At 41.0% G+C, this 14,299-nt stretch overlaps 1 protein-coding gene across 3 annotated transcripts; it reads right to left on the reverse strand.

The window, feature by feature from the left end:
- Nucleotides 1-636: 636 nt before the first annotated feature.
- On the reverse strand, nt 637-8,927 carry LOC131484070 (uncharacterized). Of its 3 annotated transcripts, none has more exons than XM_058682338.1 (2): nt 8,679-8,927; nt 637-1,578 (listed from the first exon to the last, which is right to left on the reverse strand). In XM_058682338.1, the coding sequence occupies exon 2, from the start codon at nt 1,529-1,531 to the stop codon at nt 791-793; it is 741 nt and encodes a 246-aa protein (XP_058538321.1). In that variant the 5' UTR covers nt 1,532-1,578; nt 8,679-8,927; the 3' UTR covers nt 637-790. The 3 variants fall into 3 exon arrangements, with proteins under 3 accessions (XP_058538321.1, XP_058538319.1, XP_058538320.1); XM_058682336.1 differs by having other exon boundaries at nt 637-1,588; XM_058682337.1 differs by having other exon boundaries at nt 637-1,588; nt 8,634-8,927.
- Nucleotides 8,928-14,299: the final 5,372 nt, after the last annotated feature.

Here is a 14,299-nt window from a genome sequence, read left to right on the forward strand (position 1 = left end):
CTGTTCAAACCACCTTGTGCTTGCAAATAGCATGACTCAGCAGGGAGCCCAAAGCATTGTTAGTAACGTATGTGTAGACTTGACCTGAGCTTCAACATAACTCAAGATAAACAGGTACAGAAAAATAATAATAAAATTTTTAAAAAGATAGGTCAGGTCTTGGAGAGAGACAAGATTCTGAACATAGTGAAACCCAGTGCACTGATTCCTCCAAACCTCATTCCCACCCTACCCACACTCATCCTCTCCCCAGTGGGATTCATCCAGATTTATTCAGTCCTCATTGGAGACTCAAGTGAGGTGGCAAGACTGCGCCCACACCTAGGAGCTTGAGTAACCTGCTCTGACAGTCCTGCTGAGAATTTTCCTGTAGAGAAGAACTACCTTCCCTTTATTTACAACCCAAATTGGGGAGGCCAGAGCACAAGTCAGCCAATCTCCTCTGAATCTTTAATGCTCTTAGTTCTAAGACTATGAAAGCTCTTCATGATTTGAAAATACTGGAAGGATGAAGTAGCAAGCTCAAGGCCACAGGCTTCTGGGAAGGACCAAATTAGATAACACATTTGAGAAAACTCTGAAATGTTATCAAGTGTGTACCACCAGCCCCCCACAGTTAGACAACCTGAACCTGGCTGTAGAGAGAGGACACAAGAACAATAAATGTTTATTTTATGAAGGACTAAAGCAAAGAAACAGCAGGAAGAAGCCCTGCCCCAGACACAATATTTAAAGGAACACAAACTTCCTAGTGTAAGGGAGGAAAGACTCTCAATAAGAACTTCAAACATTAGTCAAGCCAAAATTTAGCACTGGCAAGCCCTTTTAGCAGGTAATGGTGGATGCTGTACATGAAGAAACCTGAACAGAAGAGGATGATCATGAAGGATAAGGTGATGAGGGTGTAGATGGACATTCGCTTCTCCATGGTCCCCCTGATCAGGCAGAAATAGGGTCCTGGACAGCTCTTGGTGCTGCAGTGAATGATGGCTTGGCTCACCAGGGGCAGGTGTTGGTACATGAGAAAAAATAAAAACACACACTGTGCACCAACCTGTAGGAGGAAGTAAAGGAGATACAAAAGCAAAAGCATCTTCTCCTGGTGGAAGTTCAGGATGGACTTCTTCGGGGAAGGGGCATGCTCCTGGATTCCCACCATGGAGCCCTCCTCCATTTCATCTGCTGCTGACTCCACTGACTTGGCTTTGATTTGCTTGTGCCGAATCTGAGCCATGAAGAATTCCATGAGGAAGAAGAGGGCCAAGAAAATAAAGAAAAAAAAGTACCAAATTCCCACTACAGGACTGTTAAAACTTTTTTCAAAACACTCAATCAAACAAGTATTGGTAATGTTGCCATGGCACCAGAAATCTTCATGGATGGGAACCCAGGGCATGCGGACCACGTACACCACCACTCCATACACAGCGATGAACCCAAACCACAGCTGTCGCCCAATATAGTAGCGGGATTTGTCACCAGCCACTGAGTGTAGCACAGGGATCAGTCCAGCCACTGCCGCTGCAGCCATCTCTTCAGAATCTCAAGGGACCACACAATCCAAGACCAGGAGGACTCCTGACAGCACCTCAAGAAGGGCAGGAAAGGAAAGAAGAACACAGTGTCAGAACTTGCGAGCAGGCGGCCAAGACTCCTAAGCACATCCAAGGAGATGGCTCAGGTTTTAGATCTGCTACCAGCTGTCAGTTTCATATCTTTATACACATGCAATATTTGTGCCCCATGATATGGTTATTCCTCTCTCCACGTTTCAGCCTATGATACAGGCTGTCCACTCTGGACACGCCCAACTGCACAACAGTTACATATCTCATCTTTCCTACTAGATTATCAGCTTCTGGAGGTCAGGAGTCAAACTTTATTCACAGTTAAAATGTCCATATCATCCGATATAGATAATGACACATAAGGGTCTAATTAGACTTGATAAATGAACAAAAGGATGGAATGAATAAATGAATTTAACTATTCAGGTGTGTCTGGTTGTTCTAGAAGCCCTATGACAATCTCTATACTTTACTTTGTATCTTTGCCAGGAGATTTCCTAAGACTATAGAGAAAAATAGAACATTTCCTTTTCTTTCATGCACATGGCTTCTGTTCCATCCACAATTCTTCAGAGGGTACCTATCACCATACTTTATTGATACAACTACTACTAATAATACTCTTTAAGAGTCCCCTTCCCTGTTTTATGTTATTTTTGCTTCCCTTTCTTTATGTTCATCTGTTTTGTATCTACATATGAGTGAAGTTATATGATATTTGTCTTTCTCTGACTGACTTATTTCGCTTAGCATAATACCCTCTAGTTCTATCCATGTTGTTGCAAATGGCAAGATTTCATTCTTTTTGATTGCCAAGTAATACTCTGTTGTGTGTGTATATGTATATATATATATATATATATATATATATATATATACCACATCTTCTTTATCCATCCATCTGTCGATGAACATTTGGGCTCTTTCCATACGTTGGCTATTGTTAATAGTGCTGCTATAAACATGGGGGTGCATGTGCCCCTTCAAAATAGCACACCTGTATCCCTTGGATAAATAGCTAGTAGTACAATTGCTCAGTCATAGAGTAGTTCTATTTTTAACTTTTTGAGAACCTCCATACTGTTTTCCAGAGTGGCCGCACAAGTTTGCATTCTCACCAGCAGGGCAAAAGAGATCCTCTTTCTCCGCATCCTCGCCAATATCTGTTGCTTCCTGAGTTGTTAATCTTGGCCATTCTGACAGGTGTGAGATGGTATCTCATTGTAGTTTTAATTTGTATTTCCCTGATGATGAGTGGTGTTGAGCGTTTTTTCATGTGTCTGTTAGCTATCTGGATATCTTCTTTGGAAAAATGTCTCTTCCTGTCTTTTGCCCATTTCTTCACTGGATTATTTGTTTTTTGGGTGTTGAGTTTATCTTTATAGATTTTGGATGTTAACCCTTTATCTGATACGTCATTTGCAAATATCTTCTCTCATTCTGTCAGTTGTCTTTTAGTTTTGCTAATGGCTTCCTTCACTGTACAGAAGCTTTTTATTTTGATGAGGTCCCAATAGTTCATTTTGGCTTTTGTTTCCTTTGCCTCCAGAGACGTGTTGAGTAAGAAGTTGCTGCGGCCAAGATCAAAGAGGTTTTTGCCTGCTTTCTCCTCGACGATTTTGATGGCTTCCTGACTTACATTGAGGTCTTTCATCCATTTTGAGTTTATTTTTGTGTAGGGTGTAAGAAAATGGTCCAGGTTCATTCTTCTGCATGTCGCTGTCCAGTTTTCCCAGCACCACTTGCTGAAGAGACTGTCTTTATTCCATTGGATATTCTTTCCTGCTTTGTCAAAGATTAGTTGGCCATACGTTTGTGGGTCCATTTATGAGTTCTCTATTCTGTTCCATTAATCTGAATGTCTGCTCTTGTGCCAGTACCCTACTGTCTTGACAGTTACAGCTTTGTAGTATAGCTCGAAGTCTGGGATTGTGATGCCTCCTGTGTTGGTTTTCTTTTTCAAGATTGCTTTGGCTATTCGGGGTCTTTTCTGGTTCCATACAAATTTTAGGATCATTTGTTCTAGCTCTGTGAAGAATGCTGGTGTTATTTTGATAGGGATTGCATTGAATATGTAGATTGCTTTGGGTAGTATCGACATTTACCAATATTTGTTCTTCCTATCCAGGAGCATGGAATCTTTTTCCTCTTTTGTGTGTGTGTGTGTGTGTGTGTGTGTGTGTGTGTCTTCTTCAATTTCTTTCATAAGCTTTCTATAGTTTTCAGTGTATAGATTTTTTCACCTCTTTGTTTAGATTTATTCCTAGGTATTTTATGGTTTTTTGTGCAACTGTAAATGGGATCTTGACTTCTCTTTCTGTCGCTTCATTGTTGGTGTATAGGAATGCAACCGATTTCTGTGTGTTGATTTTATATCCTGCAACTTTGCTGAATTCATGAATCAATTCTAGCAGTTTTTTGGTGGAATCTTTTGGGTTTTCCATATACAGTATCATGTTGTCTGTGAAGAGTGAAAGTTTGACTTCCTCTTTGCTGATTTGGATGTCTTCTATTCCTTTGTGTTGCCTGATTGCTGAGGCTAGGACTTCCAATACTATGTTGAATAACAGTAGTGAGCGTGGACATCCCTGTCATGTTCCTGACCTTAGTTTAGCTGAACTTAACTCTCAGTTCTTCCTTATTAAGGATGATATTAGCGGTGGGTCTTTCACATATGGCTTTTATGATCTTGAGATATGCTCCTTCTATCTCTACTTTCCTGAGGGTTTTTATCAAGAAAGGATGCTGTATTTTGTCAAATTCTTTTTCTGTATCTATTGAAAGGATCATCTGGTTCTTGTCCTTTCTTTTATTGATGTGATGCATCACATTGATTGTTTTGCAGACACTGAACCAGCCCTGCATCCCAGGTATAAATCCCACTTGGTTGTGGTGAATAATTCTTTTAATGTATTGGATCTGGTTGGCTAGTATCTTGTTGAGGATTTTTGCATCCATGTTCATCAAGGAAATTGGTCTGCAGTTCTCCTTTTTAGTGGGGTCTCTGTCTGGTTTTGGTAATACTGGCTTCATAGAATGAGTTTGGAATTTTTCCTCCAATTTCTATTTTTTGAAATAGTTTCAAAAGAATAGGTGTTAGCTCTTCTTTAAATGTTTGGTAGAATTAGAAAGCCATCTGACCTGGGCTCTTGTTTTTTGGGAGATTTTTGATTACTAATTTGATTTCTTTATTGATTATGAGTCTGTTCAAATTTTCTATTTCTTCTTGTTTCACTTTTGGTAGTTTATATGTTTCTAGGCATTTGTCCATTTCTTCCAGGTTGCCCAATTTATTGGCATATAATTGCTCATGATATTCTCTTCTTATTGTTTGTACTTCTGCAGTGTTGGTTGTGATCTCTCCTCTTTTGTTCTTGATTTTATTTATTTGGGTCCTTTCCTTTTTCTTTTTGATCAAACTGGCTAGGAATTTATCAATTTTGTTAACTCTTTCAAAGAACCAGCTCCTGGTTTCATTGATCTGTTCTACTGTTTTTTTATTTCAATAGCATTGATTTCTGCTCTAATCTTTATTATTTCCTATCTTCTGCTGATTTGGGGTTTTATTTCCTGTTCTTTTTCCAGCTCCTTAAGGTGTAAGGTTAGGTTGTGTATCTGAGAACTTTTTTCCTTCCTTAGGAAGGCCTGGATTGCTATATACTTCCCTCTTATGACAGCCTTTGCTGAGTCCCAGAGGTTTTGGACTGTGGACATTTTAATTTCCTCTTTAACTTCTTCATTAGCCCATTCGTTCTTTAGTAGGATGTTCTTTAGTCTCCAAGTAGGTGTTGTCTTTCCAAATGTTTTATTGGGGTTGACATTTGAGTTTCATAACATTGTGGTCTCAAAACAGGTATAGTCTGATCTCGATCTTTTGTACTTGTTGAGGGCTGATGTCCCAGTGTGTGATCTATTCTGGAGAATGTTCCATATGCACTCGAGAAGAATGTGTATTCTGCTGCTTTAAGATGAAATGTTCTAAATATACCTGTTAAGTCCATCCAGTCCAGTGTGTCATTCAAAGCCATTGTTTCCTTGTTGATTTTCTGTTTAGATGATCTGTCCATTGCTGTAAGTGGGGTGTTGAAGTCCCCTACTATTATGGTATTATTGTCAATGAGTTTCTGTATGTTTGTGATTAATTGATTTATGTATTTGGGTTCTTTCACGTTGGGGGTATAGATGTTGGGACAGTGGGAAAACAATGCACATACTATTTACAAATAAGTGTCCATTTATAGCAGAGTGCCTAGCACATAGTAAATGCCCAGTATGTGCATGTGGATGTCCCTTGTTCCAACACCAGCAAACATGGTTGTTCTCCAGGGTCCACTGGGACATTTGCCTATGGGGAGTCCACACAACCTACCAAATGTCTTCTCAGCAGAGGAACCACTTCTCCCTATGTGGCCCGAGGATCCCTCGGACCTCACTGCTCCTGGGGATTCACTGTTCCCACTAGAGCTCCACCAGGTATCAAGTCATGGACTTTCAGACTCTGTTCTCTCCTGTTCATTGAGTCATAATGGTATCCACACCCTCTCCTTTCTCCTTTCTCCCTTTCTTATTAATTCTCTTATGGGTGTTTCCACTCTTTCTCTTTTTCTCCAGCTATTTTCGGGGAGAGGGCTTTTCCTGTACTCTCCCCACTGTCTCTATCCTCTCTCCACAAGCAAAAACAGGTCCCTACCCTCCGTGGCTTCTCTCTCCCTCAGTTCACCTCTCTGTGCCATGTACCTGCTGAGTTCTGTGGTTCAGTTATGCAGATTGTTGAGTTAATCCTCAGATCAATTTTTTAGGTGCAAGATGGTTTGGTGTTGATCTAGCTGCATTTCAGGGAAAAAGAGATGTAAAAAACTTCCATGCTGCTCAGCCATCTTGACCTTGACCTTTCTTAAATCTTTTTATTAGCTTAATTTGGGTAATCATCAATGGTTGTTTTGTTTTACATGTGTTCTTGTACATGGCAGTGACCAATCATTTAATTTGAGATTTAGAATATTTAACAAATTTTGAGGAGTTTTTTGTGATGAAATACACATTAAGACAGAATCTACCATTATGATCATTTTGAAGTGTACACTTCTGTGACATTGAGTACGTTCACACCCTTGTGCAACCATCATCACCATCCACCCCCAGAACTTTTTCATCTTCCAAGACTGAAGCTCTGCCCGTAAACAATAACTCCCTTTCGCCCCCCACTCTCTCTGAATCCCTGGAAACCACAACTCTACTTTCTGTCTCTATGAGTTTGAATACTCTGGGAACCTCCTCTAAGAGAAACCATATTCATCCTTTTGCGACTGGCTTATTTCACTTAGCATAAAATCTTAAAGTTTCATCTACATTGTAGCAGGTGTCAAGTTGTCCTTCCTTTTAATGGCTAAATAATATTTCACTGTATGTAAATACTACATTTTGCTTATATATACATTCATTGATGGACATTTGGGTTGTTTCCACTTTTTGACTGTTGTGAATAAAACGATTATACCACACTGAGATATCACCTTACGCCAGTCAGAGTGACTAAAATGAACAAATCAGGAGACTGTAGATGCTGGAGAGGATGTGGAGAAACGGGAACCCTCTTGCACTGTTGGTGGGAATGCAAACTGGTACAGCCACTCTGGAAAACAGTGTGGAGGTTCCTCAAAAAATTAAAAATAGATCTACCTTATGACCCAGCAATAATACTGCTAGGAATTTACCCAAGGGATACAGGAGTGCTGATGCATAGGGGCACTTGTACCCCAATGTTTATAGCAGCATTTTCAACAATAGCCAAGCTATGGAAAGAGCCTAAATGTCCACCAACTGATGAACGGATAAAGAAATTGTGGTTTATATATACAATGGAATACTACTTAGCAATGAGAAAGAATGAAATATGGCCTTTTGTAGCAACGTGGATGGAACTGGAGAGTGTTGTGCTAAGTGAAATAAGTCATACAGAGAAAGACAGACACCATATGTTTTCACTCTTATATGGATCCTGAGAAACTTAACAGATCATGGGGGAGGGGAAGGGGAAAAAAAGTTACAGAGAGGGAAGGAGAGTCTTAAATACTGAGAGACTCTTAAATACATAAGAGACTCTTAAATACTGAGAACAAACTGAGGGTTGATGAGGAGTGGAAAGGAGGGGAAATTGGGTGATGGGCATTGAGGAGGGCACCTTTTGGGATGAGCACTGGGTGTTGTATGGAAACCAATTTGACAAATTTCATATTAAATAATAAATAAATAAATAAATAAATAAATAAAACGACTATTAACATGGATGTACAGATATGTTTGACTTTCCAATCACTTCTTGTGAGTATATAACAAGAAGCAGAATTACTGGATAACATGGTAAATCTATGTTTAATTTTTTTGAGGGATCACCACAATGTTTTTCATAGCATCTGTGCCTTCTGCATTCCCACCAGCAATACATAAGTGTTCTAATTTCCCCATGTCCTTGCCAAAACTTGTTGTTTTCTGGGGTTCTTTTTAAATGCTTTGCATTTTACTAAAAAATTGTCACAGCTAGTGCTGAAAAGTCTTCTTCAAAGGTGTCTGAGACTCAGCAATATTTCTAAATTACTCCCAAGAATCAGGTCACATCACTCAAACAGTCATACATAGGAATGAGAGGCAGGCTCCAGAGTGAGCTCATGGATGTAGGACTACCCAGTAAGCCTACCAAGAGCAGTGGTTGATCAAGGAGAAGAGCCAAAGGGGGTAGATGGGACAGTGGGAAAACAATGCACATAGTGGGCATTTACTATGTGCTAGGCACTCTGCCATAAATGGACATTGATGTGTCATTTATTCTTTAGAACAACCTTATGAGATAAATATTCTCAATTTCTAGACAAGAAAACTGAGATTTAGAATGGCTAAGTAACTCCCCCATGATCATTATATAGCCAAGTACATGGAGGAGTCAGGATTAGAAACCAGAGTGTCTAACTTGGCAGCCTAAACTTTGGATTTCATCTGCTTTGCAAGCGCATGGTCCAAAGATAACAAGGAGGAAAGGAGGAAGGCCATAGTGGGTCTCCGAACCCTCACCTGCCAACTCTCATGGGAAATAAAACAGTTGGTGGTCAGACTCACAGATCTTTGCTTTCCTTCCTTCAGAGACAGTTTTGTGGCCAAATCCCAGTCACTCAAATCGAAGCATCAAATCTCTGGTAACATGTGTTGAGTGGTGACTAAAAGGGCAGGTTTTTACTGCAGTGGCTGGAGGAGTGAATCCGGTCTGGACCATTTGTGTTCCTGCTTCTGCTGCCACAGCTCTGAAGCCCTGCTTTTTCTCTCCTCTCCTATGTAAAACCTGGTGGTCAACAGGAAACCTCTCCTTCCTCACCAACTGTTCCTCTCCTTAGAATCTCTCAGCTAGCTGCCCCATTGGCTATGCCACCTGCCTGTCTTCACAGCCTCTACAAATCATCACTCTCAGAAAAGCAGGTGTAGGAGAACCTTCAGATCAAGTATTCTATAGTGTAGAATGGAGGGTTTGTACAGGGTCAGGAGCCTGCTTGGAAGATTGAGCCAGGGCCCTGGTGATATCCAGGCTTTGGTCTGTCCTTTTCCTTACCTATTCCTGGATTCAGATGCCTCAATAGTATGACTCTGAAACAGACTATCAGCAGATTCAACAAGGAATAGCTGGTACCTTTCCCATTCTTCTCAAACCTCCAACCCCTTTCTGCTACACTCTCATCTCATTTAAACTGAAAAAACAGTGATTGCCAGCCAGGAAACTCCCTCATTTTCCAAATGAGTCCCAGATCCCATACCTGGACCTTCCCAAGGACCCCATCTCCTCAGTCAAAACTCTCCTCTGAATCCTCGATTTCTGCCTCGCTACAGAATTTTCCCACCAGCACTCTTGCCCTTGCCTAGCTTCCCCACACCCTACTCTTCCTGCTAGCCAAGTTCCTGGATAAAGCTGACCCTCTCCTATGTATACTGTCTCCACCTCCTCATCTCTATTCCACCACCAGTTCCTCCTGTGTAGGGAAGTCAAGATCTCCATCCCCATCAGAAGTGTGATGGGCTTGCTTTAAGTCAAGCAATGAGAATGACTGTTTCACTGTTTTCTTTTTGCCTTGACTGAAATCTCAAAGCTATATGTTCAATTATAGTAATTCTATTAGACTAGGTTCATGGTATATTTATTTTCCTTTCCTGATAATTTTAATTGTATGGTTTGATACTATAGGTCATATTATAAGTTACCACACATTCTTCAGAGCTAAAATTTATAAATAGACAAGAAAAGAAACACCTGGATTAATTTGCATTCAATTCAAAGACCAATTTCACAGGAATTATTATGTGAATGATTAAAAATATGGAAAAAATAGTATGCAGTCATTTAGCTCCAAATCCTCTGTGCCTAACATGAAGTAGGTCTCAGTAAATGCTTGTTCAATGCGTGAATGAAAAATACAATGTGAAGAGAGAGAAAAACAGCACAATGTCACGTGCTCAATAAATACAACATTGTTTCACTATGTATGCCTATCATACACTAACAGAAAAACGTATGGATAAGTGAAAACAGAGAAAGCATTGGAACGGTGGTGTTGTATATGGATTTCTTTCTTTTATATCTATGTTGATATTATTACAATGAATACAAACTGGAGTGGAGGTACTAGAATGCTGTACTACAATTATACATTCTAGTGTTTAATTTGGTAGAAGATGGGGCTTGGGTTATCTATTGCTTCAAATCAAGCCATTTCAAAACTTAGTGACTTAGAGCAGCAATGGCTTATTTACTTCTAATGATTCTGTGGGTTAAAAGTCTGGGCAATGCCTGGTTGGCTAGTTCTTCTGTTCCAGCTGGGATTAACGGGGGTGTCCATGAAGTTGCAGTCGAATGGCAGCTGGGCTGAGCTGGAAGGCCTAAGAAGTTTCACTCACATACCATATAGTCAGCTACCCAGCATGGCCTCTCTCATTGCACATGCTAGCTGCCTCATCACTCAGTATTTTATCTGCGGCTTCTTTACTGCATGGCAGCTGGCTCTCACAGAGAGCAAAAGAGCAGAAACTACACTGCCTCTTGAGGCCAGCCTCAAAAGCCACACAATGTCACTTCTGCATCTAGGCTCAAGGAGAGGGAAATAGACCTCTCTTCCTAATGAGAGCAGAAGACCTCTCTTCATAATGGTCTCATTGCAGAAATCATGCAAGATGGGAGATAAAGTTATGATCATCTTTGAAGAACAGTCGGCCACTGGGTGCTTAAATAATGTTTCACTTCCAAAGTTGCAAAGAAACCTCTTTTAAAGTACTCTGCCAAGTGGAATAGACCTTAAGGATAGTGATATATAAAACCCTGAGTGTTCATTTTATTTTGGGAAAGAGGAGGGAAGAGAGAATGAGTGGGGGAAGGGCAGAGAGAGAGGGAGAGAGACTCCCAAGCAGGCTTCATGCTGTCAGCACAGAGCCAACACAGGGCTCGACCTCACAACAGTGAGATCATGACCTGAGCCAAAATCAAGAGTCAGACATTTAACCAACTGAGCCAGCCAGGCACCCCAAGTGTTTATTTTAATCATATCCATTGAAATGAACAAAACAATGAGCAGCAGCAGTCTTGAGAGGGTGAGAGGATAACTTGAAGCACATCCAGAGACAATGAGCCTGACTACATAGGGACCCTTTATGAGGGCTGCTAACCTAGTCTGCCCACTGGCTCCTGAATCTCGACCACAGATCCCAGCAGGGGTCCCTCCTGATTCATTCTCTCTCTCTCTCTCTCTCTCTCACTCTCTCTCTCTCTCTCCAGCATTACCTAGAGGTTTTATTTTGTTCTTGTTGTTTGAAATTTTATAAAAACGATTTTAGTGGTTATTTTTTTATTGCAGCAAAATACACAAACATGAAATTTATCATTTTAACCATTTTTAAGTGTACAGTTTAGTGACATTAAATATATCCCCCATGCTGTGCAACTATTACTACCATCCATCTCCAGAACTTTTCTTTCCTCCCAGACTAAAGCTCTGTACCCATTCAACACTAACTCCTCATTTCCCTCTCCCCTGAGTCCTTGGCAACTACCATTCTACTTTCTGTCTCTATGACTTTGACTACTCTAGGAACCTCAAATAAGAGGAGTCATGCCATCCTTTTGTGTCATCCTTTTGTGACAGGCTTATTTTACTTAGTATAGTGTTTCTTCCATGTTGTAGTATGTGTCAGAATTTCTTTCTTTTTTAAAGCTAAATAATAGTCCATTGTATGGATATACCATATTTTGTTTATCCATTCATCCATCAGTTAACTGGGGACGAATCAGTTAACTGTTTTCACCTTTTGGCTTTTGTGAATAATGCTGCTATGAACATGGGTATACAACTATCCAAAACGGTTTTTAAAAACATAATTGGTTAATTTGACTAGTATTTATTGAGTACCTACTATGTGCCAGTTGCTGTGCTAGATGCTGGGAACACAACAATAAATAAGACCCTCCCCAGAACTTACAGTTTGAAGGGGGAGATAGAGACAACCACAGATTTCAATATGGGGAGATAGCTGTTAGGACAAAAAGAATGTGAGCACATGGGCTAGGTACCCAGCCTAATCTCCCAACAAAGGCTTTCTGGGTTGTGTCACTTGGAACCTGAGATCTAAAAAATGAGTCTGGTATAAGGGTGTGGGGAACAGACGAGTGTGGGCAGGCAGAGCAGCTTGAGCAGTAACCCAGAGGCATCTAGGTCAGAGAATGAGAAAGTGGGGTTGACAATGAAGCTGGAGAGATGGGTAAGAGCCAGAAGATAGAAGAAGGGCCCCTGAAAGCTTGGTATAAAGTTTGAGTTTATCCTAAAAATAATAGGAATCATCAAAATATTTCTAGTGGAGAGGTGATATGATCTAGTTTACACTTTAAGCTACCAGCCTGTCTAGGGTGTGAGAGCGGGTGGGACTGAATGGTGGCAAAAGAACAGAGGAAGCCACAGTGAGCATCTAATTCATCAGGAGTGGAGACCTGGACTAATAGGAGAGTGGGGAATGTAGATCAAGGACAGCTAGTGGCTGACAGAATGTAGGAAGTAAGGGAGAAGGTGTCATCATGAAAAAAAAAAACACAGATAGCTATTTTAAATGAACCTTTAAAGCATAAAGAGAAGTGTAGCAAAATATTAGTAATCTACTGTAGGGGTGTGGTCTTTACTTTTATTTCTTCTTCACCAAGGACCTGGGGGTATCTTTGGCTTAGTCTGCTCAGACCTTCTTGATTCAGCAGGCAGATTCACTGAACCTGCTTGACCTCTTCTATGACCCACATCAAAAGAACTGCCATTTTCAGAGCATAATCTATGTCTTGATACTCTGAAAACAGTCTGTTCTAGACTGAGTTGTGCCCCCTCCCTAATGTGTATGTTGACACTCTAATCCCCAGTGTGACTGTTTTTGGAGATAGGGCCCATAAGAAGGTAATAAAAGTTAAATGAGGTCATAAGGATGAGATCTTAATCTGTTAGGACTGGTGTCCTTATAAGAAGAGGAAGAGATATCAGATCTCTCTCTCTCTCTCTCTGCACCCTCACAGAGATGAAGCCATGTTAAGACAGCAAGAAGACAGCCATGTACAAGCCCAGAAGAGAGGCCTCATCAGAAACTGACCCATCCAACACCTTGATCTTGGACTTCTGGCCCCAAAAACTGTGAGAAAATACATTTCTGTTGTTCAGGCCACCCAGTGGTATTAGATATGTCAACTCTAGTGGACAATATAGTCTTAAGAGGTAGGACTTACCATCCCATTCTATAGTGGAAGAAACTGAGGTTCAGAGAGGTTTTATTTGTTTTTAACATTTATTCATTTTTGAGAGACACAGAGTGTGAGTGGGGTGGAGGGGCAGAGAGAGAGGGAGACACAGAATCTGAAGCAGGCTCCAGGCTCTGAGCTGTCAGCACAGCTAGGCGTCCTGAGGCTCAGAGAGTTCTACTTAGCTAAGACTCCACAGATAGTAAGCATCTCATCTCAGTATCTGTGCAGGCTTCCTTATAGCAAGGCTTTGTCTTTGCAGAGAGTTGTCTGAGCTACCCTGGAAGTACCAGGTCTTTACCAACTCTTTCTAAAATCCTAGCTGATGCTCTTCCTCACAGCATAGAATGATAGAACTCCAGGGCCTGCTCTGAAAAAGTACCCCAGACAGGCATGCCAGGCTCGGAGACACAGAGATCTGCTGCACTGCTCCACCCTCCTCGACAGTGAGGGGGATTTTAAGTCGGCTATAAACTTTTCAGCAGCTATAAACAGAGCTACTTCTTGGCTATACATGATTTCACATGAAACTCCAGCACTTCACTACCTTCTGGAACTGCAGAGTTGCTAGCTGTAAAGAGCAGTCTTTTCCAATTTAATTATTTCTGTTTACCTTTGTGTAAGTTACTTAAGCTTTTTTTAAGTTTATTTATTTATTTTAAGAGAGACAGCGAGCATGAGTGGGGGAGGGACAGAGAGAGTGGGAGAGAGAGAGAATCCCAAGCAGGCTCCGCACTGCCAGCTGTGGAGCCCATATGGGGCTCAAGCCCATAAGCAGTGAGATCATGACCTGATCTGAAACCAAGAGTCAGTTGCTTAACCAACTGAGCCATCTAGGTGCCCTACTACCTTCTTATATTCTCCTTTATAGTATAGGTGGGGTGCCTGGGTAGTTCAGTCTGTTGAGCATCATTCTTGATTTTGGCTCAGGTTATGATCA

The sequence above is a fragment of the Neofelis nebulosa genome, chromosome 8 (genome assembly GCF_028018385.1).
Source record: "Neofelis nebulosa isolate mNeoNeb1 chromosome 8, mNeoNeb1.pri, whole genome shotgun sequence".
NCBI lineage: Eukaryota > Metazoa > Chordata > Mammalia > Carnivora > Felidae > Neofelis > Neofelis nebulosa.

Excerpts from the sequence above, each read along its gene's own strand:
- LOC131484070 (XM_058682338.1), bottom strand. The coding sequence starts at position 1,531 with ATGGCTGCAGCGGCAGTGGCTGGACTGATCCCTGTGCTACACTCAGTG.